We start from the raw sequence: 26,658 nt of genomic DNA, 5'->3' as shown, positions 1-26,658 counted from the left end.
GAAAAACAATGCAAAACTCAAGGCACTATTCTCCCCCAAATGTATATAATATAGGCCATTCAGAGCATACTATCCCAGACTCCTCAGTATTCTACAACATAGAATTAGAAAACTAACATTTATTGATAGATTTAAGGTGTAATACAGGTTTCCAAAAATGTGGCAGTGAGAATACCAGCATAAAAAAGAGAAAATTGTGCTAAAAACAACCTGAATTCATCATTGGCAATATTACATAACAATCAAGGCCCTCACATACTAACGATTTCCGCTTCGTCTATATTGCCAAGCTCCCATGCATCAAAAAAACACAAAACTAAAATTATCAAACTTGGGAAGCAATAAAGTACTCTGAATTTTAAGATCATAATATTAGGAAAATTTGGGAGATTTGCAAAATATATCCTAATCATCCATGTGTACAGTCTCATTTCTAGTCATCTTTGCAGTGATCATTAGTGAATAAAGAACAGATTTTACAAGTTTATATATAGCAGGGCATCTGGGTTCAACACAAAACTGTTACAAACTTTAGGCAAATACATGTTTCATAAGACACTGCTAACACTTAGAGGAATTAAATAAAATTCCAAATCTTGGAAAGCAAATAAAGACAAGACAACTAAGAAGCATTTTCCACCATTTACTCTTGTTATCAAAAATAGTTCAACTCTTCTTGCAAAACAAAAACAAAATAGTACATACTGGACACATACATCACATTTTTCTTCCTATGGCTTTAGCCCACCCCCACCCCACCAAGAGACAAAAAAAAAAAAAAAAAAAAAAAAAAAAAAAAAAAAAAAGGCGCCCAACAACAACAGAAACAATTCTACCTGACCACATTCACAGAAAATGACACCAGGATACACTACAAAACAGAAGGAGGTGTCATCTGCTCTGTGTCCAAGGTTTCTTCTCCGTGTCTTGTACTAGGTGAGTAACCATCATTGAACATGCTGTGTGCCAAATCAAAACATAACTTCAACATATGTCAGATCTCATGAGAGACGGTGAACGTAGTAGAAATTGGAAATTTTCCAGCAGTATTTTTCTTTAAATAAGCACTGTCAAAGCAGCAATTCTTCTTTTAAATCATAAGGTCATTTCTTTACAACCTAGTCAGTCCTTGTTTTATTTGGGCTGTGCTCTTTCAAGCAACTGACTAGATTTCCCTTCAACAGAATGTTTGTGACTCACTTGTCTTCCCCATAAAAATTAAAGGGAAGACAGGCATTTAAACTGAAACAGTTTGTGCTTTACATGCAAAAGAGCATTCTAAAGAAAATCCTCCTAGCTTCAAATCTACCTAAATGCACAGGCTTCATAAAAACGCATTTTTATTTGGCCTCTATAAAGAAGCCTTCATAAAGAATAGCACCCCAAAAAAGAGAAAAGGAGCATATTCAAAAATAAAGTCTGTGAAACTATTAGAGGAAACAAAAAAAAAAAAATCAAAGAAGTGGCCAATAGCAATAAATATAATGCATAAATCTGGAGAGGTTTGGGGGCATTATTTCAAAATTATTTTAAATAAATCCCAATTTCTAAATAAAAATTTTTATAATTTTTAAAATTCTGTCGCATCCTACAGTCTAAATTCAATTACCTTCAGAATAAGACTGCTCTTCTCCACTTCATTTATTAATTATAACATTGCTAAAAGTGAAGGACTTCAAATTCTTTTCCCTAGAAATGAGTCAGACATAACTATAAAAGTTATTACTCAAAGTCAGAAGAGTTTTATAGCATAAAAAGCTAAATATCTGCAGTCTTGACAGAATTTCAGTTTGTTCACTTTTTAAAATACAGATTTCAACATTCTAATGAGGGGCAAATTTTCTTTCATCATAATACTGCTGATTTAAGAACTGCTACATACACCAGTAGCCAATTTTCATGATCAGAAATGGTATTATGTCAGCACAAAGGTTGAGCTGGACACATCAGCTTTTCAACAGGAGAAGCATCAATGGCATCTGAAGGCAGCACTGAGTCTCCTGAACTAACGGCTACTTTTTCACAAAAAATTAGCACAATCTTTATGGACTGACTAGATACCACTTCCTTACATTTAATCATAAACTTTGATTATGCACAAAGCATGACCATAAACAATGAGGTTAATGTTATTTTCCTTGCCAAAGTTCATTTTGTATAAATCAGTTGCATCAGCATTTGTTCTCAAACTATGAGGTTCTGTAAGAACTAAGGACATATAGTTGTAGGGTTACTCCTCCATTATCTGCAAACTATTTCCCCGACACTAACACATATAACTTAGCAATGAAAACACTTGATACAAGTGATCTATATGCAGGAGCTCCGGCAAGTTAAACCAACAAAACCATAGCTGCCGTAAAACTGTAGCTATTTCCCTACCAGAGGTAGGTTTAAAGACCCACTGATTTAACAGTCGAATCTCATGTCTATAGCTTCATCCAAACTTTTATCATCGTGTGTACTGGCAGCTAAAAACGTTGTAACTGGGGACCCTGTGACATTAATTACACTGGTGCTGGTACTAGCATTGCGCACAGCAATGCTAGTCACGTTAATGCCCAAAGTGAGCCTGGTCTGCTCCAAGGCCTTTTCTGGCACAGCAAATGCCTCCAGCTTCTTCTCCCCATTGGCCATATAGGAGTTTTGGCAGCCACGACATATACAATCTAAGCAGGCTTTGCGGTTAGAGTAGCAAGGGCAGCGTTGGCCGCGGCATGTAAGAACACTTGGATTTTGAGTAGCACGCCCACATTTACACCCTTTCTTTTCCTGGGGTTTTTTATACACAGTCTTGGTAGGACTTCCTGGCATAAAATGGTGACTAGGAATCTTTTCCTTTACTGTTTTGTCTTTTTTAAGAATACCTGGCTTGGTTTTTGAGTGAGATTTCTTGGATCCGTGTTCATGACTCTTTTTCATGCTTTTAGTAGATAAAAGTACAGTTTTGCTGATTTTGGGTGTTGTGCCTCCATTGGGAACAGTTGCAATAGGTTGAAGAGAAATTTTGCTCTCCCGTTTCACCGTCACAGGGGCAGATGCCCCCAACGTTGGGCCTCGGATAATGGTAGAAATTGGAAGTGGCTGAACTTTCTCACTGTCACTTTCTGATCTGGATCGTTTTCTATTCAATTTTGCTACTTTCGGAGTTGCTGCTGTACATGATAACCCATGAAGTGCAGGACTGGTGGACATAAACACATTATGGCTAAGAGACTGGGAAGAAAGCTGCAGAAAAGGTCCATTGGATACAGTGGTTTCCAAGTTAGGTTGCAAATTAGGGCAACAAACCTCTGTATTTGAAACGGTTTCTAAGCTGCGGAGCACTTCCTCAACACTCAGTAAGAGAGAGTCACCAGGTTTTATATCTTCACTGAAACTGCAGATATCAATGCCTGTGGAGCATAAGTCAGTGGCTACTGTGTCACAGACAGGTGGCAAGCTATCAGACAGATCCTCAGTTTTTATGTCAACAGTGTTACATACATCAATTGTGTTTGAATGTTCTGGTGAAGGAATATTTATACCAAATCTATCTATTGAGAGCCCATTGTAAGTAGGCAAACCATTGATAACAGAACTGCCAATAGCAATGCTGAGGGTGCTTTCAGATATTGGAGATAAACTAGCTTGAGGATCAGCTGTGGGTTCTGAGGTTGAAGGTAAAGGGGAATGTGTTAAACACAAAGTAAAGGATGAATCTGAGGGTTTTTCTGTCTCCTCACAAAACAATGATCCATCATTAAGCAAAGCCAAAATATCAGAAGAACAGTCGACTGCTTCTATTATATCCCGTGCCAATGTAGTCTGTGTTATATATTCGCATAGTTTTTTGTAGCAGTTCACTAGGATGCTTAACTGCTTGTTTTCCTCAAATTGCTCATAGTCTTTGCACCAGCTACATGAAGGTTTCATCATCATTTTCTTGCCTTTACAAGGTTTGCAGACATAATGTTGGCAGGTGGAGTTGGTGGGTGCAATAGGATCTTGTAGCAAATGTCCTAAGAGGAAAAAAGGAGGAAAGCAAAGATTTTAGTAAAATAAATTTATGATTTCATATACTGAAGTTAAGATGAGATTTTAAGTAATCTGTGTAAAATTGAGATGGGTTAAACTCACCAGACCAGATAACAAAAAACATATCTTACAGGAAATGGAAAAATACTCAATAGTGCACTTCACTTCCATGCCATATTCCCCATTCTTTTATCTCAAACCAGAATCTTCCTTGATTCTGTGTTTCTCTCCCAAACAGTACGTTCTGGTCCACTTTCTTATCCTCTTCTCCAAAGGCTATAAAGAGTTGAAGATCAGTCACCAAAAGCACAAACTTGGCTTAAAACCCTTGGAAACTCAACCTAACACAGCACAGTAATGCTATATTGCACTGAGAAAATCATACTGTTTTTTATTAAACACTGGAAAAAAAGATATGAGCAAGAGACACTTAGTCCCTACTCTCCTTAAACATAGTTTAAGGATATCAATCAGTACAAAGGCATCTTCACCAAAAAAAGTATAATTTCAAGCCATTTTATTAGATCCACACTTATCGTAATACTAAGACTGAAATGTAATTATGATAAAAGAGCTATATTCATTTATCAAAAGAAAAAAAGGGGAGTAATACATTAAACTCCAATTCTCCTACAGAAAATCAATGCAATGACAAAAAAGAATTATATTTGAACACACAAAAGGAAAAAAAAAGGCATACTACCAGATTTAAATTCTTCTGACAAAATATACAATGACCCTAGTCATAAACCCCAAGTATCCTAAGTACAGCAATATCATGTAAAAGTGAAAGTGGTCTCCCAAATTATAAATGACTTGTGTAGATTATGTACCAGGAAATTGAGAAAGCAACCAGATCCAGTCTCTATTCCCAACCTCCTCCACAAAGAAGCAACTGTTCTTGGTTCCCAATTCAGGACAAATAGTTAGTAATAAACTCAAAGTAGCACCTGTTTCTCATACAAAATTATGTAATTAAGACTCAGGCATGGGAAAGAAGATACTTCACGCTACAGCCAAGTGAAATTAGCAAACCCTCCCTTAAAAGCAACTATAAACCTGAAAATTTTTGACAAAACGAGTCATTTCACAATGTTTCACATAAAAACATTTGAGAAGCATTTATGTTTGAAAAACTGCTCAAGGGATCCCTGGGTGGCGCAGCGGTTTGGCGCCTGCCTTTGGCCCAGGGCGCGATCCTGGAGACCCGGGATTGAATCCCACGTCGGGCTCCCGGTGCATGGAGCCTGCTTCTCCCTCTGCCTGTGTCTCTGTGCCTCTCTCTCTCTCTGTGACTATCATAAATAAATAAAAATTTAAAAAAAAAAAAAAAAAAAAAAAAAAAGAAAAACTGCTCAATTTCAGGTAACGATGGTGAGAATCTATGGTGTTCTAGTTTGGGGCTGCCCAGTTCTCCCCTACCACCCAGCACCATCAGTGTTACCCTGTGAGGACCATTTAGTGCAGAGGATGATACAGAGCCCCAGAAACATGATCGTTGAAGGTGACCTCTCAGAGGCTAGCCAGCTGGAGAAGGCAATAGCTCAGTTCTTACTAGGCTAAGGTTGCATAAGGCCAGATTAAACAGAAAGGCCACAAACAAGATGACACTTTACCCCAAGCTGATCTATAAATTCAATGTAATCCTTATGAGAATCCCAGGTGGCTTTTTAAAGAAACTGATAGATTAATTCTAAAATTCTTATGGAATCAGAGGACCTAGTATAGCCAGGACAGTTTTTTAAAAGCAAAGTTGGAGGGCCTTACATTGTCAAATTTCAAAATCATTTTTAAAGCTATAGTACTCAAAGCAATGTGGTAATGGCAAAAGGATAAGCATATAAATCAGTGGAACAGAACAGAGGTCCATAAAGAAATTCTCACATTTATGTTCAGCTGATTAGTGTGACAAGAGTGCCCAGATAATTCAACAGGAAGAGTATTTTCCACACATCATGTGGGACAATTTGATATCCAAATGCAAAAAAAAACAACCAACCTACTACTAATTAGATCCTTACCTCACAACATGCACAAATATTAACTCAAAATGGATCACAGACACCCAAATATAAGACCTAAACTCTAAAAGAAAAACACAGAAGAAAACCATGACTTTGGGTTGGGCAAAGTTTAGATGTGACATCAATGCACAATCTGTGAAAGGAAAAAAGTTGTAAAATTGATTTCACAAAACTAAAAATGTGTGCTTCATAAAACATCATTAAAATGAAAAGATAATCCACAGACTGAGAAAAAAATTTGTAAATCATTTATCTGATAAAGGGCTTATAACATGACATACTAAAAACATTTCCTACAGATCAATAAAGACAATTTTAAAAGTGGGCAAAAGATTTGAATAAAGATTTCACCAAAAAAAAAATCAATGTCTAATATGCAAATGAAAATATGCTCAGTATCAGAAGAAAAGTAAAACCTTACCACTGCTCCACACCTATTAGAATGGATAAATTCAAAATGACAGTATACCAACAGTTGGGAAAGATGTGGAGAAATTGGAACCCTTCTGTGTTACTGGTGAGAATATAAAAAGCATAGTAACATTTGAAAACAGCTTGGTAGTTTCTTAAAAAGTTAAACATACATTTACCCTACAAACCAGCAATTTTGCTCTTAGTAACCTCCTCAAAAAGAAATGAAAATATATGTCCATATGAATATGAAATATGCATAGCTGCATTATTCACAATAGACAAAAACTGGAAACAATCCAAATGTCCAACTGGTGAGAAGATAAACAAAATGTAGTATATTCATAAATGGAATACTGTTTGGCAATTAAAAGAACTATTGGTACATGCTACAATACAATATGATTAACTTCAAAAGCATGCTAAGTGAAAGAAGCCAGATGCAAGAGAGGACATTATTGGATTATTTCATTTATATAAAATGTCTAGAAATACAGAAAAACAGAACTAGTGGTTGCCTATGGCTGGGACGAGGAACAGGGACTAACTGTAAGTGGACACAATGGAAATTTTACCAGTGACAAAAATGTTCTAGTATCTTATCATTAATTGATCTAGTAATTAATCTAGTAATTATCATTAATTGAAAAAAAAGACAAAACACCAGTAATTATGAAATCTAACCTTCTACCTAATACAGGAATTCTGAGTACCTTGACTTTATTTAAGGCAGGATGTAGGGGACATGAATATGTACAGAGATACATATGTATGCACTTAAAAGAATAAAGTGTAAGGTTAAAAAAAATTGACCTTCAACCTTATTGAAAAGGAGAGACTGAACAAAGTGAAAAGGGAAAGGACTATTCTGGGTTTAATTTGTTTTTAGCTTTTAACTTTCAAACCATGTAAATATTTTACATAATTATATAACAAACAAATTTTAAAGGAAGCCCCCAAAAATGAAAAGCAAGTAACTTTAATTGTGTATCAAGTATACACAATTCAGAAACTTACTTTATAACATAGAAAATTGACTAATGCTAGCATCCTTGTTTTGTTTTCCAGTAATCACATTGGTAGTGTGGACAGTTACTATGAAAGTGTTGATGTCGGGATCCCTGGGTGGCGCAGCGGTTTAGCGCCTGCCTTTGGCCCAGGGCGTGATCCTGGAGACCCGGGATCGAATCCCACATCGGGCTCCCGCTGCATGGAGCCTGCTTCTCCCTCTGCCTATGTCTCTGCCCCTCTCTCTCTCTCTCTCTCTCTCTCTCTCTGTGTGACTATCATACATAAATAAAAAAAAAAAAAAAAGAAAGAAAGTGTTGATGTCTATTGTGGGATAGATGTCCTTGAGAATCTGGGGTGGGTGTGTGGGTGTGTGTGTGTGTGTGTGTGTGTGTGTGTTTAAGTAGGAACAAAGAAGTTGTAAGATAAAGTTAAGCAAAAAATCCTGTAGACTTGAATTTCAATTGGATTTATCAGGATGAATTCATGTTTTCATGTTAAATATACATATTTCCTAGCACGACACACTGAAAAAGCCTGGAAGCAAGGGACTAATCCCAGTAGCAATGAACTCAAATAATGGTACTGAAAAACGATTTCCTGTTCAAAGAATCTCAAATAACTGATTCCAGATCTGTGACATAAATTAGGCAAGATGAGTTTTGATTCCCTTGTTATACCGGAAAGCAAGGAAATAACCAAAGATCAGGACTGTGTTAAGGGGACTCAGGAGCAAACCTAAAGAGGCTCCTGCTCGACAAACATGAGAAAATCTGAGCATGTATAAATAAGTGCAATGGAATGAAGTATATCTGAAAAGTTCAAACCAATGGATGATGTAAGGGAGGGAAGGAAAATGAAAAAAGGAAGGAAGGGAGGGAGGGAGGGAGGAAAATCCATTTCAGGATGCCAGTGAATCAGCGGATTAGTTTGAAAAGTGGAAAATAAAGAGCAAGCATCAAGTGTTTATTTTGATTTAACTATATCTGAACTACACACCAAGTAACCCAATCACAGATGCAAAGTTTCTTTTTACAGGGATAATGGAGCTAATAAAACAAACAATGTAATTTAAATGTCATCATTTTATAATCCCTAATTATTTGCAAATTGTATAATCTAAGTGATAAGGACTGCCTTCATTCTGTCACTGACCTTTTTTCACCAGTCACTTCAACCAAAACTTCCCCTGAAATATACTGAGCAACTGAAAAAATTTACACATCTTTGTATTCCTCTATGAGGTTTTAGGAGAGTATGCCTAACACTGAGAACTGAAAAGAGACTAGAAAACACATGAAAACTCTCATTTACTGATTCATGATTCTGCAACTATTAAGTTCTTAAAGAATTTCCGTCACCTGGCCTCATCTACCTATTGGGACTGCCCCAACCATTCCCCAACACAAACGTTTGAAACTTTAACCTACATCAGAGATGCCTATAGGCAAACTTGTTTTATGCACTCAGCTAACCATCTGAACCCTCAAAGGTTTCCCAGAGGATTCTCTTTACACTTCACAGCAAAGGCAACTCCAGTGACAGGAAGAACAAAGTAAAAACTTTCTTAGAGCTAGTTAAGTGTCAGCCATGTATCTATGTCCCTAAGGAAACTCCTCCCTACAAAATTAAGAAATGTTACATAACATTTTTAGAATTATAAAAATACATCTTATCCTAGAAAATAAAATGGATGGGCAATGTGAGTTAAGGGGAAATGTGTTACTCATTGGCAAACTGTCCCATAAAAACTGGGCAGAAGTTTAAATTTTACCTTAGATCATATTCCATATAGTTTCACATTCAAGTACAAAAAATAAAATTGTTCAAAAAAAAAATCCCACAAATCTTGGGGCACCTGGGTGGCTGAGTCGGTTGGGCGAACGGCTCTTGATTTCTGTGGGGGTCATGCCTCAAGGTTGTGGGATCAAGCCTGGCAAAGGGTTCCACACTAGGCATGGAACCTACTTGGGATTCTCCTTCTCTCCCTCTGTCATCCCCCACCTCGGACACGCGTGTACTCTTTTTCTCTCAAAAACAAAAAACAAAAAACACAAAACCCCACATATCTCAGACTTTAAAAATATATAGTTTGAGGGGCGCCTGGGTGGCTCAGTCAGTTGAGCATCTGCCTTCCGTTCAGGCAATGATGTCAGCGTCCTGAGATGGAGCCCCATGTGAGGCTCTCTCTGTTCAGCAAGGAATTTGCTTCTTCCTCTCCCTCTGTGCTCACTAATAAATAAATAAAATATTAAAAATATTAATTATTAATATTAAAAAATAAAAATAGTAAAAATGTAGTTTGTAATAAAAAAAAAACTTTCTCACTGCATTGCCTTGAATCCTTAACCTGCAATGCATCACAGGAATTACAAAATTACTTCCCATACAAGTTGTCTTGTAACTAAATGAATTTAATACTATGCGCCTTAAACAATATTAATTGATGTTATACTGATCCAAAAAGACTAAAGACTATTCATTCTTACTCCTCACCTAAAAAAGTTACTAACTTCTTGTCTATTCTCCCTCTTATTAACTTTTTCCATCCCTAATCAGCCAATCATAATCTGAGACTAAGCCTTAGTTTTAGATTATCACAATGGCAACTCTGGGAATACATAACTGCTGGTAATTAATTAACTAAGATAATATCAGATTTTTTAATATTAAATTTGTGAAACTTTTTTTTTAAAGATTTTATTTATTATTAATGAGAGAGAGAGAGAGAGGCAGACACAGGCAGAGGGAGAAGCAGGCTCCATGCAGGGAAACTCGATCCCGGGTCTCTCCAGGATCAGGCCCTGGGCTGAAGGCGGCACTAAACCACTGAGCCACCCGGGCTGCCCAAAACTTTTTATTATAATAAAATTTTCTTCAACTGGGGATGTACTACATGTTGTCTAATTGAATCCAAATGAAAAATAAACAAAATAAAATTTTCAAACAGACAAAATCAGAAAAGTTTAATTACCTTCCATATATATCACCCAAGATTCAATAGTTATCAAGATTATGGTATATTTGCTTCATCTACCTCTTATTAAGTATTTCAAACAAGACCCAGATATCATTAATTCACCTCTCTCTCTCTCTATATATATATACACATCAGTATGTATCATTACAAAGTACATTTTCTCCTGTAACCCACAATTCCATTATCACATCTAAACCAACAATTTAAATAATTTTTAAACCATATCTAACTTTAACTTTTAAAGCATTAGAAAAAGACTTTAATTTGGCTATCAAGAACACATTTTATAAATTATACTTCTCTGAATATAAAAATGCTCTTAAGCCATAAAACTTCCCCATTAGTAAGCAGACTTATATGATCACTCAAATCATTACAGTATTAGCATACCAAAGCTAGCACTTGGATTAGCTGCCACGCATTTTATCCTACCACTGTTAAGAATCACCGACTGCATCAAGATTTACAGAGCGGCCTAATAAATCTAAGAAAGACCCACAGCACCAAAATAAATAAGCAAACTAACTAGGTCTCAACTCAGCTTACTTCTTCTCCAAGGAAAACGCACTTCTCCCTAGCATAAAAGCAAACAAGAATATCATTACTGTCTTAGCAAACTCTAAAATACATAACCGATCCCAATTTTTTAAAAAGCAACTGGCAATTCATTCACTTCAAAAAACCATTAGTAAAAAAAAAAAAAAAAAAAAACCATTAGTAAAAGTGGCCATACTATAAAATTTTTTTTGAGATAGTAAATTAGGACTTACTGATGTCTGAAGCAAGATCTTTTTGCTTCTCCATTTTAACTGAGACAGCATTTCACTCTACTAATATTTTCACCAGATTACTGGGGGGAAATTAAGTGTTGAGAGCAGAGAGAGGGGACACAAGTAAAACTGATAATGACTCAAATGTTTAGCAAAATTTGTTAATGACCAAAAAATGATCCTGTTAACACTGGAACTGGCACTAATAATGATCATAAAGTAAAACCTACAATTCCAAATCTTTTTCTTTTTTTTTTATTTTAATTTATTTATGATAGTCACACAGAGAGAGAGAGAGAGAGAGAGAGAGAGAGGCAAAGAGACAGGCAGAGGGAGAAGCAGGCTCCATGCACTGGGAGCCCGACGTGGGATTCGATCCCGGGTCTCCAGGATCGCGCCCTGGGCCAAAGGCAGGCGATAAACCACTGCGCCACCCAGGGATCCCCTACAGTGCCAAATCTCCAAGAGGTTAAAAAGTAACAAATTAGACATGAACAACAACAAAGGAATGGTAGAATCATTAATCATTTTAGAGTTTATATGGAAAAAAATGATCCCAATGAAAGTAATTTCAGTAAAATGAAAGCAACTTTAAAAATGCAAAATGATTTAAGAAATTAAACTATCTCAATGGCTTAATTTTGGAATTTGACAAAAATGGATCTTATAATTCTAAGAAAAATGGCATATGCACAAAAGGAGCATTTATCAGAACCAAACATTCTGTATTTATCACCATCCCTTCTCTAGAATTCCCACTCCTGGAAATGCTAATATTATAACAACAGGACTAATCAATAACCTCAAATAATGCAAGTAACCTTACATAAATCTTATTTATATCTGAGATGACAGTTGAGGATCAGGAAAAATCAGCCAAGACTCACATGAACAACATCCCAAAATACCACTAACAGAAAGTAAAAAATGCACACAGGTAGGCCATGGTTAATGATTAAAACCATCATGCTGTTTCTCCAAGAAGCATTCTTATTAAACACTCAAGGAATCCACAAGGAGACACAAATTTTACCAGACTTAGTTATAATACATACACAGATATATGGAAAAATACCTAGAAAGAGGGCGAAACATAAACCTTTATAATAATCTCTCAGAATCCATCAGATGTGAAGTATGTGGTATCCTACAAAAGACAGGAAGCAGTTTTCTGCTTTTGCTGATAATGCCAGCAACACAAAACAAAGCAGATATCATAAAAGATACATTCTTATATGCTAATTCATTAAATGTTTCCACAACAAACTAAATTTGCTTCCCAACAAATAGATCCATATCAAAACTAATTAGAAAATAAAAAGCTATCAGAAATTCATTGCTGAAGTTCTAAGGCAAAGGGAGGAAAAGAATAAATGGCAACACTTTAACTTGCTAAAATGGAATTATATTCCATGATGATTTCTAAAAATCATTACTAAAGTAAAGAAACCTAAGAAACTGGTTATCTTAAAATACTCCAAAAAAGTAGAGTTCTTAAGTAACAAGTTTTCTAGGTTCACTTATATTACTAACCGTAAATAAAGCCCTTTCCTCAAGCAATCACTTTTGAATATGGTAACGTACTTTTCATCAGCTATTCCTTTCCAAATGGCCCAGATAACTTCGCTGACCACCTTAAGTATGTCTATAGTCATATATACAGAAAGAAATATTGACAAAGAGGGGGAGGGAAGCTTTATTAAAAGTAGTAAGAATTCTGTTACCAGCCAAATCACATTGCTCTAAAGCTCTTGGATCCATGACAGGATGGTAACTTATAGCAATGACAAAACGTTTGACTGAATGATGACAGGTGACACACTTCATCTTGGAAAGCCACTCTCCAATGTTGCAGACAGAAAATCAAATATTTTGTTTAGGAATGCAGTCTTGGATTCTGCAAGGCACAACTTTCCTGAACTATGAGTGCAAGACTTCTGTATAAAGACTCAGTCTAACCATATTTGTTTCAAATATACTTTATAGGTTTCCATTCTCTACAGCATGACCCCCCCCCCAAAAAAAGTGGCCATATTTTAAATAGTCTCAAGAAAAAAAAAATCAATGAAAACAAAGTCTGACCTTGAATGGGGGGTCAACTTTTAATTTACAAAAGGCAATAAAAACAAGACAGCAGAAATTAACAATGAATGATGGGGTGGGGGATAGAGAGAAGGAAGCTAATTAAATGCCAAGATTGTTCAACATGAAAGAAGGTATTCATTCCTCTTTTTGTTCTATCCAAAAGTATATCCTAATGATGAACTTTTTTATGTTTGGCACTATAAAATTAAATTTCTTTTTATCATATTATTACATGATTCTATCTTTCAACCTGGGTATTTCTCAGAAACATGAAAAATGGGCAGATGCTAATCCTTTTAAGTTTAGCAAATCTGCTATAAATCAAAAGAAATTTTAAAGTTCATCAGTTTTGCAAGTCAGGTTCCCCAGCACTCAAACTCTTGAGAGCCTGGTCTCCTGTAAATTTACCTGGGGCACTCAGGACTATCACTAGCAGATAAAGGAAGGAATAGAGGAAGAACAAGTTAGGCTGAGATGCAATCATAACAAAGGCCTCAGATGATCCCACTGGAAGTTGTTAATGAAGCTGTGAACTAGGATGGCGCTTCAGGGATGTCCTATGTTGGGGCAAGGGATCCAGGTCTTTAATGGACTAGTCTTTAGACACAGGCTACTCCCGAAAAGGAGTTGTGACTGGGCTTGGCTTGGCTCCCTTCAAGCCAAGGGCAATTCCCAAGGAGGTCTGATAGCCCCAGCAACACTCCCAGGAATTAAGAGAATGAAGTCCTTAAATCCTGAAGTGGAGATTTGGGTAATGCAGACATGGCATCCACGATAATTAGTTATTTCTGTAACTGTCCAAATCTCATCAATTTTGAGTAAAAAAAATGTAATAAATAATAATGATGTTCCATTAAGAGTGACTTGGCCCTCCATTTCTTAAAGCTATAAAGTGACTAAACATCTAAGTAAGGTTCTTTCCAGCTCTAAAATTTGATGACTCTAAGATTTTACGGCAAGATTTATACGGAGTACATCAAAAGTTTTACAGCTATTGTTGGGGTGATAGGTATTATTAGAGTTCTGTTTTGCATATTGAAAGTTTCTTGTTACTAAATAAAATCCAACAAAGCCTTGCATGTTTCCACTTCCCCTCGTATTTTCATGTTTTCAAATTACCAGAGGCTTTACATATTTAAATATTCTCTCTTTCCCCACCTCCCATCCCCCCCAACACACACACAATTTATATACCCTTTTCTTCTTTCCTCCAAGATAAACCTTCCCTCCTCTACTGCCTCTGGCTACAACCCTCCCTTCTTCAGTTACCCACCTAACTACATTCATACCCTCTCATTTCTACCTTCAATGCTTCCTTCGCTACAGCAATTTCCTCCCAGTTATTCATATACTAAAGTATTTCCCTAGATTCAGTCTTCTAACAGAAGGTAAAAATTGCTAATCCCAAACCAATGGGCATTCCTAGTTGATCATTCTTCCTTAAAAAGTTCCTCCCTTGTGCCCTAACACAGTCTCCTACACCTCTTTTATATCCTCTTTTTCTGTCCTCTCCTTAATTTCAGTATTCCCCAATGTTTCTGTATTAAGGTCTATCCTTCTTCTTACTCCATCCTAGTATTCCATAGTAATCTTAGTTCACAAACCCCTTCAAGAATCTGATTATACACATATGCAAAGACACAAGCTGTTGCATAGAATCTCATGGGGATCACGAACCTTTTTGAAAAAGACATGACACCCCAAGTTAAAAATTGCTCCACACATTCCTTCCAGTGTGATCTGTGCATAAAGCTGGTTCAATTACCATTTATAAACTGGTGACTTCTGAATCTTTACCTCCAGCTCAAAACTTCTCTGCTGAGCCCAGACCCACATATCTAACTGCCTATTAGGAATCTCATGCCTCCCACCCCACAGACAACTCAAACTTAACATGAGCAAATATTAACATACTTTCCCTAAACCCCTACCTAAAAACCTGGTCCTCCTCCTGTCTCCCTTATTCTCTTGAACGCTGACAACATTATTCACCCAGAAATCAAACCAGATAAGCTTGATACAATCTAGGCTCTTCACCAGTATTCCAAATCCAGTCTCCAGGGTCTCACTGCATATAGCCTCTAAGTCTTCCAAGTATACCCTTCAAGTTTTATTTCTATGACTACTGCCTTACTTGACTCATCATTTCTCACCCTGAATACTGCAACTTATCTTCCTACCTCGACTTCACCTGCTTCAATCAGTCCACCGTCCACACTATCACCAAGTAATCTTTCTAAAACACAACTCTGATGATGTCTTTCTTCTTTTCAAAACCCATCATAAAGCCATAAAAACTGCCCCCCCCCCAAAAAAAAAAAAAACACATCTTCAAGCAGCCTTTAAATCCAAAGTCTTTGGAATGACACATAAGGCCTTTCAGAATCTGCCCCTAATCCAAAATTCATACCATTAAGCTTTCTCCATACTACATTCCATTCCATAAAACTCCACCTACCACTGGCCATTCCAAAACATGCAACACTTACTCATTTCTCTGTGATTGGTCTTCCTTAGAATGTCCTTCTCCCTTCCTTGAAGAATATTCTTTAATTCTTCCTTGAAGAACACTGAGAATCAACTCAAATAGGACCTCCCAGAGGAAGCCTTCCTTAATTCCTACGCTGCAGTTAGTTCAAAAAGCACTTAGCACATTCTCCTGTTATAGCACTTACCATATTATACTGTCACCATTCACTGAGTCTCACTCAAGGCCAGAAAGGGTGTCGGCAAGTAAGCAAGTATCTAATAAATGTACAATGAATGAATCATAAAAAGCACATTAAAGTTCGGAGTGACCTTAGAAATCAACTTGTTCCATTTTAACCAAGACTGACTTTCCTAAGATTACATAGCTTGTTAATGGCAATAAGGAATAGAAGCAGAATCTACGGGATTCCCAACCTAGAGTTCCTTCTACTTATCCAGCACCATCCCTAATCTGCTATTAAATTCACAGCATCCACAGAGACCATTTTATTTTAGGATTTTTATTTATTTATTCATGAGAGACAGAGAGAGAAAGAGGTAGAGACATAGGCCTAGTCATGATGCAGGACTCAATCCCAGGACCCTAGGATCATGCCCTGAGCCAGAGACAGATGCTCAATCACTGAGCCGCCCAACGCCCCACATTCGCCCAACGCCCCACATTGACAATTTTAATTTCCTTCTTTATCAAAAGAATTTTAATTTTAATTTCCTTTATCAAAAAGAATGATCACTGAAGTTGGGCCACAGCAGAATCAATAATTAACCATAAAATGTTCAACCTTTTGAGAGAAAGAAGAAACATGAATGGGTACTGGCAATAATGAACAGTGAGAGAAGGGAGCCGGGAAAAGTCAAAGGAAAGGATGGATGCTCAACAATAGTTTGGTGAGGGTCAGGAAATCCTTACTGCACAGAAACTGGACCTGCAAGAGCCCCCCTTGGATTCTCTATACACCAACTTCAATTTCTAATGTTAATCTTAAATGTTCCTAGTGAACACCACATATGCTATACAAAGCACTGTAGTATCTTCTCTGTAAAGAGATTCCAACAGAAAAGCTCAGCCTACATACCAGTCTAAGAATGTACAGCATTAGAAACTTTAAGTGAAGATTCCCTCTATATATTAAATGTGTGAATACATATAACGTAGATGTACAAAATAAGTAAAACGTATGTATTAAATTCCTATGAGGAGGATGAGATAATTCAGCCCAGATTCAGTCTCCAAAAGCAGTATCAAGGCACACATAGAGTGGGAGAACATAATACTACCGGTGTCAAAAGTCTGACATAGGGCCTCAACAATAATCCTTCTGTATTCAACCCACTGATCTAAATATCTTAAATATCTCCATTCTCCACCTTTTCCAAATGAAAAGTTAATTTTTTAGGCTACCTTCACTTAAAACATTTCTCTTTCCTCAATCATTTAAGCATATAATTTCTAAGGCCCAGCTATATGCCAAGCACTGTGCTAGGGCCTGCCACTCCCATTTAAAAAATGATTCTCAGACCTTTTTTACATCTTTGAAATACAGCACCAAAATTATACCCCAAAATTTAAGATGTAAAATGTTTTCAAACAATAGCGAGCAAGACATCTCCTAGGTATACATACAACAAAATAATCTCTGAATTCAGTTAACAAAAATGACACCACCACAAAAAGATCATATTTATTAACTTAGCAAATGAGCACAAGTGAATTAACTGTTTGGGATAACTACAACTGTTCTTCATAAAGCCTGTTTGTAGTCTTGCAAAAAAAAACCTGTGCCAAATTTAGTTTTTGCAGACATATGTTGAAGCCTAACCTCTTAAAAATCTTTCCATTAGGTAAAATTCATAAGCATGAGTGCTACTATAAAGAATAATGAGCTCAAGTCCAAGAGAAATAATTTTGAGATCAGAGAACAAATCTCCTAAGAAGACAGGACCATTTTCCTCTTAGTAGGGATTCCTAATCCAGGTCTTTAAATTTTTGATTGAACATTGCTTAAATATGTTCCCTTAAGCTTCCACACATTTATTTTAGTAGTAAACCAAAAAGCAAATACATGCCTCAAAATATCAAGAGGTTCAAATGACAAACTAAGGTTTCAAAGAAATGATTAGTTCTCTCAGTATTTAAATACCATGCCTAGACCATCATTAGCTCCCTAGTATGACAGAAAAATAGGCATTTTTAATTAAAAATAAGGAAAGAAATAATATGACAGATATGCCCTAAGTCACTAAAAATGATGATACAGGGTGGAGTATCTTGGCCACTTGACCAAATAATCATTATAAAATTCATTATATCAATTACATCATTTTAAGTAGCTAAATACTACCACAATGATACCAGTGACAGCTAAACACGCATGCCAGGGAAATGGTGGAGTGAAAAAACACAAAATCTATGTTTCCAGTTTGGGTAAAGGAATACAACTAGTTTGCTGTGAAATGAAAATTAACAGTTAAACACTGCAATTTTCAAAGTATGAATGTTACCCAAGCCAAGCTGTTTACCAAACATCTGAGTGGTTAAACTTCAGTTTCTTTAACTTTTATGTCTTTGGTTAACCTAAAACTATGAAAAATACTTCCCGATGCTCTTGGTGATGTCATAGTTTAAAAAAACCAAACACACCATAGATTATTACATGGATGATGTATAACCACTCAGAACCACAACACAGTCATAAACTCAAGTCATACCTCATTTCATATTCTAGTAAGAATTAAAAGAGAAGATCAGACGTCATTTATCTTAATAATTACTTAGGGGAGACTTTTATAGTGTCTTGTGGTTACAGAGCACTTTTGTAATATTCCATTATTTCCATATGTTAGCAAAGCAATACTGGACTCTTATTAAATTATTACCAATAAGATAATACAAGCTGGTCAGTTAGTCACAATTAAGTTGAACCAAACATTAATCTAATTCATCAATATAAATTCAGTTCCAAATTTCCCAAGCTAGTGTTCCATTGAACCAGAAGGCATAAACAGGTTTATCTTCATATTCTCTTGGAGAGTCATCCCAAAATACATTAATGTCTTAAAACTGAATATTGTCAAGAAATTTAAGGCATTGCTTACATTTATCAGCACACATTCTTTTCTTAAAGTGCACCTATTAACCTGACACGAGGAGAATTCCAAGACAGCCCTACTGTCATCCCAGGGTTGATATTAAATTACGCATGTGGCATACTCCAGAATTTCTGGAGAAACCGCCTAGGAATGTACATTTTTAAAAAATCTTCTCAAGTAATTCTGATGCACAAACAGAATTAGGAGCTTTCACCTTTTTTGCCTTGATGCCATCTTTCACAGTAACAAAAACTCCTGGTTATTTTTTTCTAATCATTTAAGTGGGAAATGTTACAAAATAATTTTAAGAAAAATTTAATCAGCATTTTATTAAAGACTTTACTATAAAATTCATTTTAATAAAACCTACTATTTCTGACTTCTAACTAACAAGAACTAAATCTTATCTTATTTAAATTATGTTTAAAAATGCATTTTGGGGGACACCTGGGTAGCTCAGCAGTTGAGTGTCTGCCTTTGGCTCAGGGCATGATCCTGGGATCCGGGACTTCAGATTGGTACTTGCTAAACACTTCAAATGACACATTGCAAGAGTAAGTAATCTTTGTTCTCTAAAAATAAAAGGCCATAATTCATATTACTACATTTTCTCTTTTTAACATTGCTTTTTGAAGAATTACCAACACCTTGTGTTTTTTGGGGTTTTTTTTTTTTTTAACTTTTATTTATTTATGATAGTCACACAGAGAGAGAGAGAGAGAGAGAGAGAGAGAGAGAGAGGCGAAACATAGGCACATAGGCAGAGGGAGAAGCAGGCTCCATGCACCGGGAGCCCGACGTGGAATTCGATCCCGGGTCTCCAGGATCGTGCCCTGGGCCAAAGGCAGGTGCTAAACCGCTGCGCCACCCAGGGATCCCAACACCTTGTTTATATTATATGCAGGATATGAGAACACAGACAATTCAGAATTAACAGAAATCATGAACCAAATATTTAGAATCATTAATATCTTTATGCTCCTCCTTACCTAGAATTTCAAAACCAACTTAATTTTCTTAATGTTTCTCAGCCCTAACTAATGGCCCGCCAAATGGACATAGGAAGAATTAAAAGAACTGAGAAAAATATGACTAAGAGTTAACAGAATAATAGGCCTAAGAAATAAGACAATTTAAAATCCTCACAGCAGATAATTCCACAGAATCATTAACTCGTTACGGTACCACTGTTTGGTCTAATATTCATCTGACATCTCCTCAAACTGCCTTGTTTTAAAGGAAAAAAAAAAGTTAAAATACTTTTTCTTTTGAGCACTTGGGTAGCTCAATTACTGAGCGTCTACTGAGCGTCTGCCTTTGGCTCAGGGTGTGATCCCGGGGTCCTAGGATGGAGTCCCTCATAGGGTTCCCCACAGGGAGCCACTTCTCCCTCTGCCTATGTCTCTGCCTTTCTCTGTGTCTCTCATGAATAAATAAAACCTTAAAAAAAAAAAAACACTTTTTCTCTCTTAAGTATCACCTTTTAATATATGAACATTGTGGAACATGTTGAACTCAATTCACTAACAGAGCTGAGGAAACTTCTATAAAAATATAGTGAGCTCCAGTGATTTGTTCACAACCCCATTCATCTCAAGGTTTTAAAATCAAAACTTGAGATGAAAACACTGAAGGCACCTTTCAAAGTTACCACAGCTTTCTAAACAAATCTATATTCTTTTATTATTACAGCACTGTTCAGTAGAACTTTAATGCAATCATGGGAAACGTTTTAGATCTGCAAAATCCGGTAAGGTAACCATCACCCAGTGTAGCTACTGAGCAGGTTAGTAGTAAAGAACTGCATCAACTATATTTAAAATTTACATGTCACAGTAGTTAGTGGCTGCTCTATGTGACAACATAGAGTTAGAATATAACCTCTTTCCAGACAAAATGAAATAAATAGATTTGACTCTTCTACCTGAAATAACTAGAAAACCAGACAGAACAATGGTTTTCAGATACTGGGCAACAGACAGCATAGAACAGTTATCAGTGAGAGAGGGAACAAACAAGCTCAGCAGCCCCAGCTTACTGCCTGGAAAATTTTCAGGCCACAAAGCAAGGATGAAAAACCCACACAAAGACTAGGGATCTCCTTGAGTTGAGAAGACAGAGCTGGGAGGCCAAGACAGCTTGACTTCTCCAGAAAGTACTAGAGATGAGACCGCTGCACCAGGAAAGAGCACTAGAGATATATAGGTTTCTCTGTCTCTCTCTCCAGTTAACATACAGTATAATACTAGTTTCAGGTATACAATATAGTGAGTGATTCAACACTTCCATATATCACAAGTGCCCTCCTTAATCCCCATCACCTATTTAACCATGCTCCCACCAACCTCCATTCTGGTAACCCTCAATTCTCTATAGTTGAGAGTCATACAAGGTCTCTCACAGAGTAATAATTAGCACATGTGTAAGAGGAAACTACCTCAGGCTGGAGAAAGAACCCCCAGAAAGAAGCAGAGAGAACAATCCCTATAACTCAGAAGCAGCACTTATTCCCACCAGAGTAAGAAAACTCGGAACTCACAAAGGATGAATCAGAGTAATCAGAAAGTTCCTGCCCTAGTAGTTATCAAAAAATTAGTCCCTAAAGGCAGCACTAATCCCACCTAACAAAAACTTAAAAACAAGCCTCAAAAGGATCAAACTCTATCCAAGTAATTTAACCTCATCCCAAGAACAAATACAGTTCAAAAATATCCATCAACAAGGTAAAATATTAATAAGGTGAAACTTATGCTATCTGGCTTTGAATCAAAATTTACTAGGCATGCAAAAAAGCAGGAAAATATGACCCATAATGAGCAGAAAAATCAATGAACAGCAAACCTGGAAGTGACAGAAGACAGAATTAGTAAAGCAGAACATTAAAAGCTAAACTTATTTTAACTGGCACCTAATAAGACAGCTTCAAAACACATGAAGCAGAAACTGATAAAACTCCAAAGACAAACTGACAAATCCATATAGAGATTTCAACACTTCTCAAAACTTGACAAAATAGAAAACCAGTAAGAATAGAGAAGATTTGGGTAACACATCAACCAACTTGTGAAAATGTTTTAATTGACCAGAAATACTGTGAACCAATGAATGTTGTGACTGAATAGATAAAAGCAATCTTGATTCTGTCTAGGTAAGGTTTTACAAAACAATTAAAGATCCCAACAACGTTCGAATGCTATGGCTCAAGACAGTATCTAGGTTACAAGAAACCTCACAAAATTCTCCATTTCTAAGGATTACAGATCCAAATGCCTACAGAGACAAGCATGCAAAGTTTAAAAAAAAGTAAATGTGACAAAGGTTATGTGGGACCAAGGGTAATCTGGAAAGGACATACCTCCACCCCCAAGACAAACCTCCTATCCGCTACAGCCAGCGATGCCATGCCACAGGGAACATAGATCCACTGTTGCCAGGTCTTACAATTTTCCAGGCGGCACCTAAAATTTGGGTTTTTATGTGAACTCCGTATTTTAAAACACTGACCACCAACACATTAAATTTTTAACCAAGCAAAAAAAAAAGTGTCTGGAAGCCAAATTCACAACCAAGTATCTGCTCTGGTCCAACAACTTCATCTTACAAATGAAACAAAGAAACAAAACAATTTGTCCACATGGTGAAAGTAGATAACCACATCCAAAATGTTGTGGGCATGGGCACAAAAGTCCACATTTTTAGAAGAAACTGATACCAAGATGTTTCCAGCACAGGTAACTTAGTGATGCTTATATTATCAGGAAAGACATGAAAACTGCTTTCCAACAGTTGAAGGTTAAAACTTTATCAAAGGCTTCCTGAATTGTTCCAGAAAACCACCACAAAAAAAAAAAAAAAAAAAAAAATTCAGTGGGAGGCAATTACAGAGACTTGGGCAAAATGGAACAAAGAACCTTCTATAAAGAAAACTTTTTTTTTTGTTTTTTTGTTTTTTGTTTTTTTTTTAAAGAAAACTTTTTAAAAAGCTGTCAATGATATGGTTATTTTGTAGAGTAGAATTTAACTTATTAGCTTCTCTATCCTAGAAATTTTCCAGAAAATGCTTGGATGAACTTTCAAGACTATTACAAAAAAGATTATTTGATGTGAAGAAATGGCTGTATGATATGCAATCCTTTCTCCATAAAGCTCTAGAAATTCTCATCATGAAGAATAACCTAGTAACATCTTCCTTGTAAGACCTATGTAAAAACTGACCTGGCAAGCTCAATGATGCCATAAAGGGATACCTGAGACAACCCCAGCTTCTGATGGATAGAACTTCCTATGTCATATCCTGAATATGTTCAGTCACAGGCCAGCCAACCAACCAATTAATTGTAGAGGGTATTCAGAAAGCCAAGGGTGCTTGAATTAGAATGCTCCTTTCTAATCCTAGATTCCTGTATTACATCTGACCAGAATCCCAAATTTCAGAACATCAGGTCGGTATTTAAACTTCAAAAGGAATAACATTTAGCATGACTGACAGAAGTTCAAAAAAGTTCTTAGGTTATACACTGGACCACCCATCCCCACTTTAGGTATGCCTCTGTTACATCAAGAATTTCAAAACTACTCAACTTTGCCTGAAAATGTATTTCCAAATTTGAGACCAGAGAGCATTTCATGCACATTTTCTACAGGTTGTAACAAAAAAGAAAATGGACAGACAACTATAGTCAGCAAACAAAATACACTAGCTAGAAAACTAGATTAAAACAACTTGAGAAAACCAAATGTTTTAACTCTACAAAGATTAAAAGTTTCTGGAAGAGAAAAGCAATAAATGAAAATAATTCTGCTAAAATATTATGAACTGAGTCAGAGCAAGAAAAGGGTAAGAAAAATGACCAGATATATGGCAATAAAGGTGAAAATTTATCTAAATAAATTTCCTGGGACACCTGGGTGGCTCAACAGTTGAGCGTCTGCTGTCAGCTCAGGGCGTGATTTTGGAGTCCCAGGATGGAGTACTGCATCGGGCTCCCTACCTGGAGCCTGCTTCTCTCTCTGCCTATGTCTCTGCCTCTCTTTCTGGGTCTCTCATTAGTAAATAAATAAAATCTTTTTTAAAAAATTTTTAATTCAACAACAAAAAAAATCTGTAAAAGAGAAAGTCATAGTAACAGAAACTAAATGGTAAAAAGTCAAAGGTCACTGTTGGACCCAGGGAAAAATACGAGAAATTAGAATAAGATTTTGAAATACCACTTTTTAAAATACAGAAAGCACATCAAAACTCACAAAAACTCAAATTAATCATATATAAAAGTAGCCAAGTAGACTCTGAGAGAAGCCAATATAAGAAGATAGTAGCCAATTACTGAAGGTATGCTATGCATGCACAAAAAAAACAAGAACTACTACTAAGAAAGGACTGGATGTTATACAGTTAATCTGAGAATGAAAACCACAACCCCAAGGTTCAAAACACATGTTATGTTTTACTATATCAAATAGTATATAAAATTATTTTAAAATCAGAGTTTCCAGGGAAGAGCATAAAATAAAAACATTATAAATAGGGTATATGTTTATCATTTCCTAATTTCCAGTATTTCTTCATAACCCCAGGGACCATCACATTATTCAACATTGTCTCATTCTTCTCAGGCCCACACCTGATCCACCTCTAATTCCAATCTTACCTGCAACCTCTCTAAAGCACTTGACCGCTCTCAAAATCCAATACCAAATTGCTAAATCTCTGAAGAATATTTTAACTGAACTGTCCTCAAATTACTTCAAACCAGCCTATCTAAATACTTCATGTCCTTCCAAACTCAAAACCCTTACTGACTTCGCTTCTGATTGTAACTAAGTTACTTCTGACTCCTTCAATATTTTCCAAGCATCTTCATTAAACTCCCAGGTTTTGTCAGTTCTTCAATAAAATTCAGTACAGAAAGCAGCAGCACCAATTCCAAGATGGCGGCCAGCAGAAGGCTGAAGGAGCTTGAAGAAATCCGCAAATATGGAAGGAAAAACTTCTGTAACATCCAGGTTGATGAAGCTAATTTATTGACTTGGCAAGGGCTTATTGTTCCTGACAACCCTCCATGTGATAAAGGGGCCTTCAGAATCAAAATCAACTTTCCAGCAGAGTACCCATTCAAACCACCCAAGATCGCATTTAAAACAAAGATCACCCGAACATCGATGAAAAGGGACAGGTCTGTCTGCCAGTAATTAGTGCTGAAAACTGGAAGCCAGCAACCAAAACCAACCAAGTAATCCAGTCCCTCATAGCATTGGTGAACAACCCCCAGCCCGAGCACCCACTTCAGTCTGACCTACCTGAAGAATACTCTTAAGAACTGTAAAAAATTCTCTAAGAACGCTGAAGAATTTACAAAGAAATACGGGGAGAAGCGACCTGTGGACTAAACTCTGCCACCACCAGCGAGCGAGCGTGAGCAGAGACCCCAAGCAGCGCATTCAGACCCCCCCCCCACAATGCAGGACTCTGTGGAAAACTGATACATGCTGCCGCCTGGCGTTTGCTTGTGGCAGTTACTAACTTTGTATAGTTTTCTTAATCAAAAGTGGTCTGGGTAGTAACCTGTAAAGAAAGATTAAAAATTTAAGATGTTCTAAAAAAATAAAAAATAAATAAAATTCAGTACATTTTATCAGGTATATGTGAAAGCAATGTGCTGAATGTGTTTGTAAATTTAAGAGTGGTACGTCAGGCTCCTGGTGCATGGAGCCTGCTTCTCCCTCTGCCTGTGTCTCTGCCTCTCTCTCTCTCTCTCTCTGTGTGACTATCATAAATAAATAAATAAATAAATAAATAAATAAATAAATAAATAAATAATTTTTAAAAAAATTTAAGAGTGGGAAATGCCTCATTTAATCTATTTGTGGTAAAATATGCCTAACCATAACAAAGTATAATACAGTATATTTCAGAGATTTAAAATGTTATAACCATAAGAAAGACAAAATTTTCCCTTCATATTATCTTAGGTTGTTTCCTTTCCACTTCCACCACTATTCAGGTTTCTTTCTAATATGGATATATCTGTTATACTTCCTAATTGAATTTCACCATATTTTAATAATCAATCCCACATTCTACCCCCAAAATAATCTTTCCTAAAACAGAAAACAGAATTTCAATCACAATCACTTTCTTACAATGCTGTTTCTCAAATGCTTACAACTCTGATTTGCAAACTCCCAGCCCCATATCAAGATGGGGGAATAAAATGCAGATGACAGGAACCTGCTCACAGATATTCCAATTCAGTCAGTCTGAGATGATAACTGGGAATTTGAATTTGAATGAGCCCTTTAGGTGATTTTGATTTAAATGTCCCACAGAGCATATTTCAGGAAAAGAAAAACACACACACACACACAGTTCTACAGATAAATGTCAAATCACTTAGCCCAGCATCAAGGCTCACCACACAAGACTGAGACTCAACTTATAGAGTAAGGGATCTCCTATAAGCACTCTTCACAACACATAAACTTGGTTTTCTGCAGCCAACTGTTCTCTCCCTTCAACCTTGCTGAAAATGTCCACTATACCATTCTCCTTGGCCCATCTCAAGCCCCATAACTCCTAGATCTCACCAGACTGAAGCAATTTCTCCTAATTCTACAGTACTGCATTTTTTTTAAGATTTTATTTATTCATAGAGACACAGAGAGAGAGAGAGAGAGAGAGGCAGAGGGAGAAGCAGGCTCCATGCAGGAAGCCCGACGTGGGACTCGATCCTGGGTCTCCAGGATCACACACAAGCTGCAGGCGGCGCTAAACCGCTGCGCCACC

The 26,658-nt window shown here is 36.5% G+C and overlaps 1 protein-coding gene and 1 pseudogene across 5 annotated transcripts in view; one reads left to right on the top strand and one right to left on the bottom strand.

Moving 5' to 3' along the window:
• Nucleotides 1–99: 99 nt before the first annotated feature.
• MSL2 (MSL complex subunit 2) overlaps nt 100–26,658 on the bottom strand; it is a 35,091-nt gene continuing 8,532 nt past the window's right edge. For all 5 annotated transcript variants that reach the window (XM_072792647.1, XM_072792644.1, XM_072792646.1 and 2 more), the window contains one exon: nt 100–4,001. In XM_072792647.1, coding sequence (XP_072648748.1) covers nt 2,410–4,001 — 1,592 coding nt within the window. In that variant the 3' untranslated portion in view covers nt 100–2,409. The remainder of the gene's footprint in view (nt 4,002–26,658) is intronic.
• On the top strand, nt 24,293–25,277 carry LOC140613973 (ubiquitin-conjugating enzyme E2 L3 pseudogene; annotated as a pseudogene).

This window comes from Canis lupus, chromosome 22, assembly GCF_048164855.1.
Source record: "Canis lupus baileyi chromosome 22, mCanLup2.hap1, whole genome shotgun sequence".
In the NCBI taxonomy this organism is placed as follows: domain Eukaryota; kingdom Metazoa; phylum Chordata; class Mammalia; order Carnivora; family Canidae; genus Canis; species Canis lupus.
Note: the sequence above shows the minus strand (reverse complement) of the source record. Positions and strands in the feature narration are given on the sequence as shown.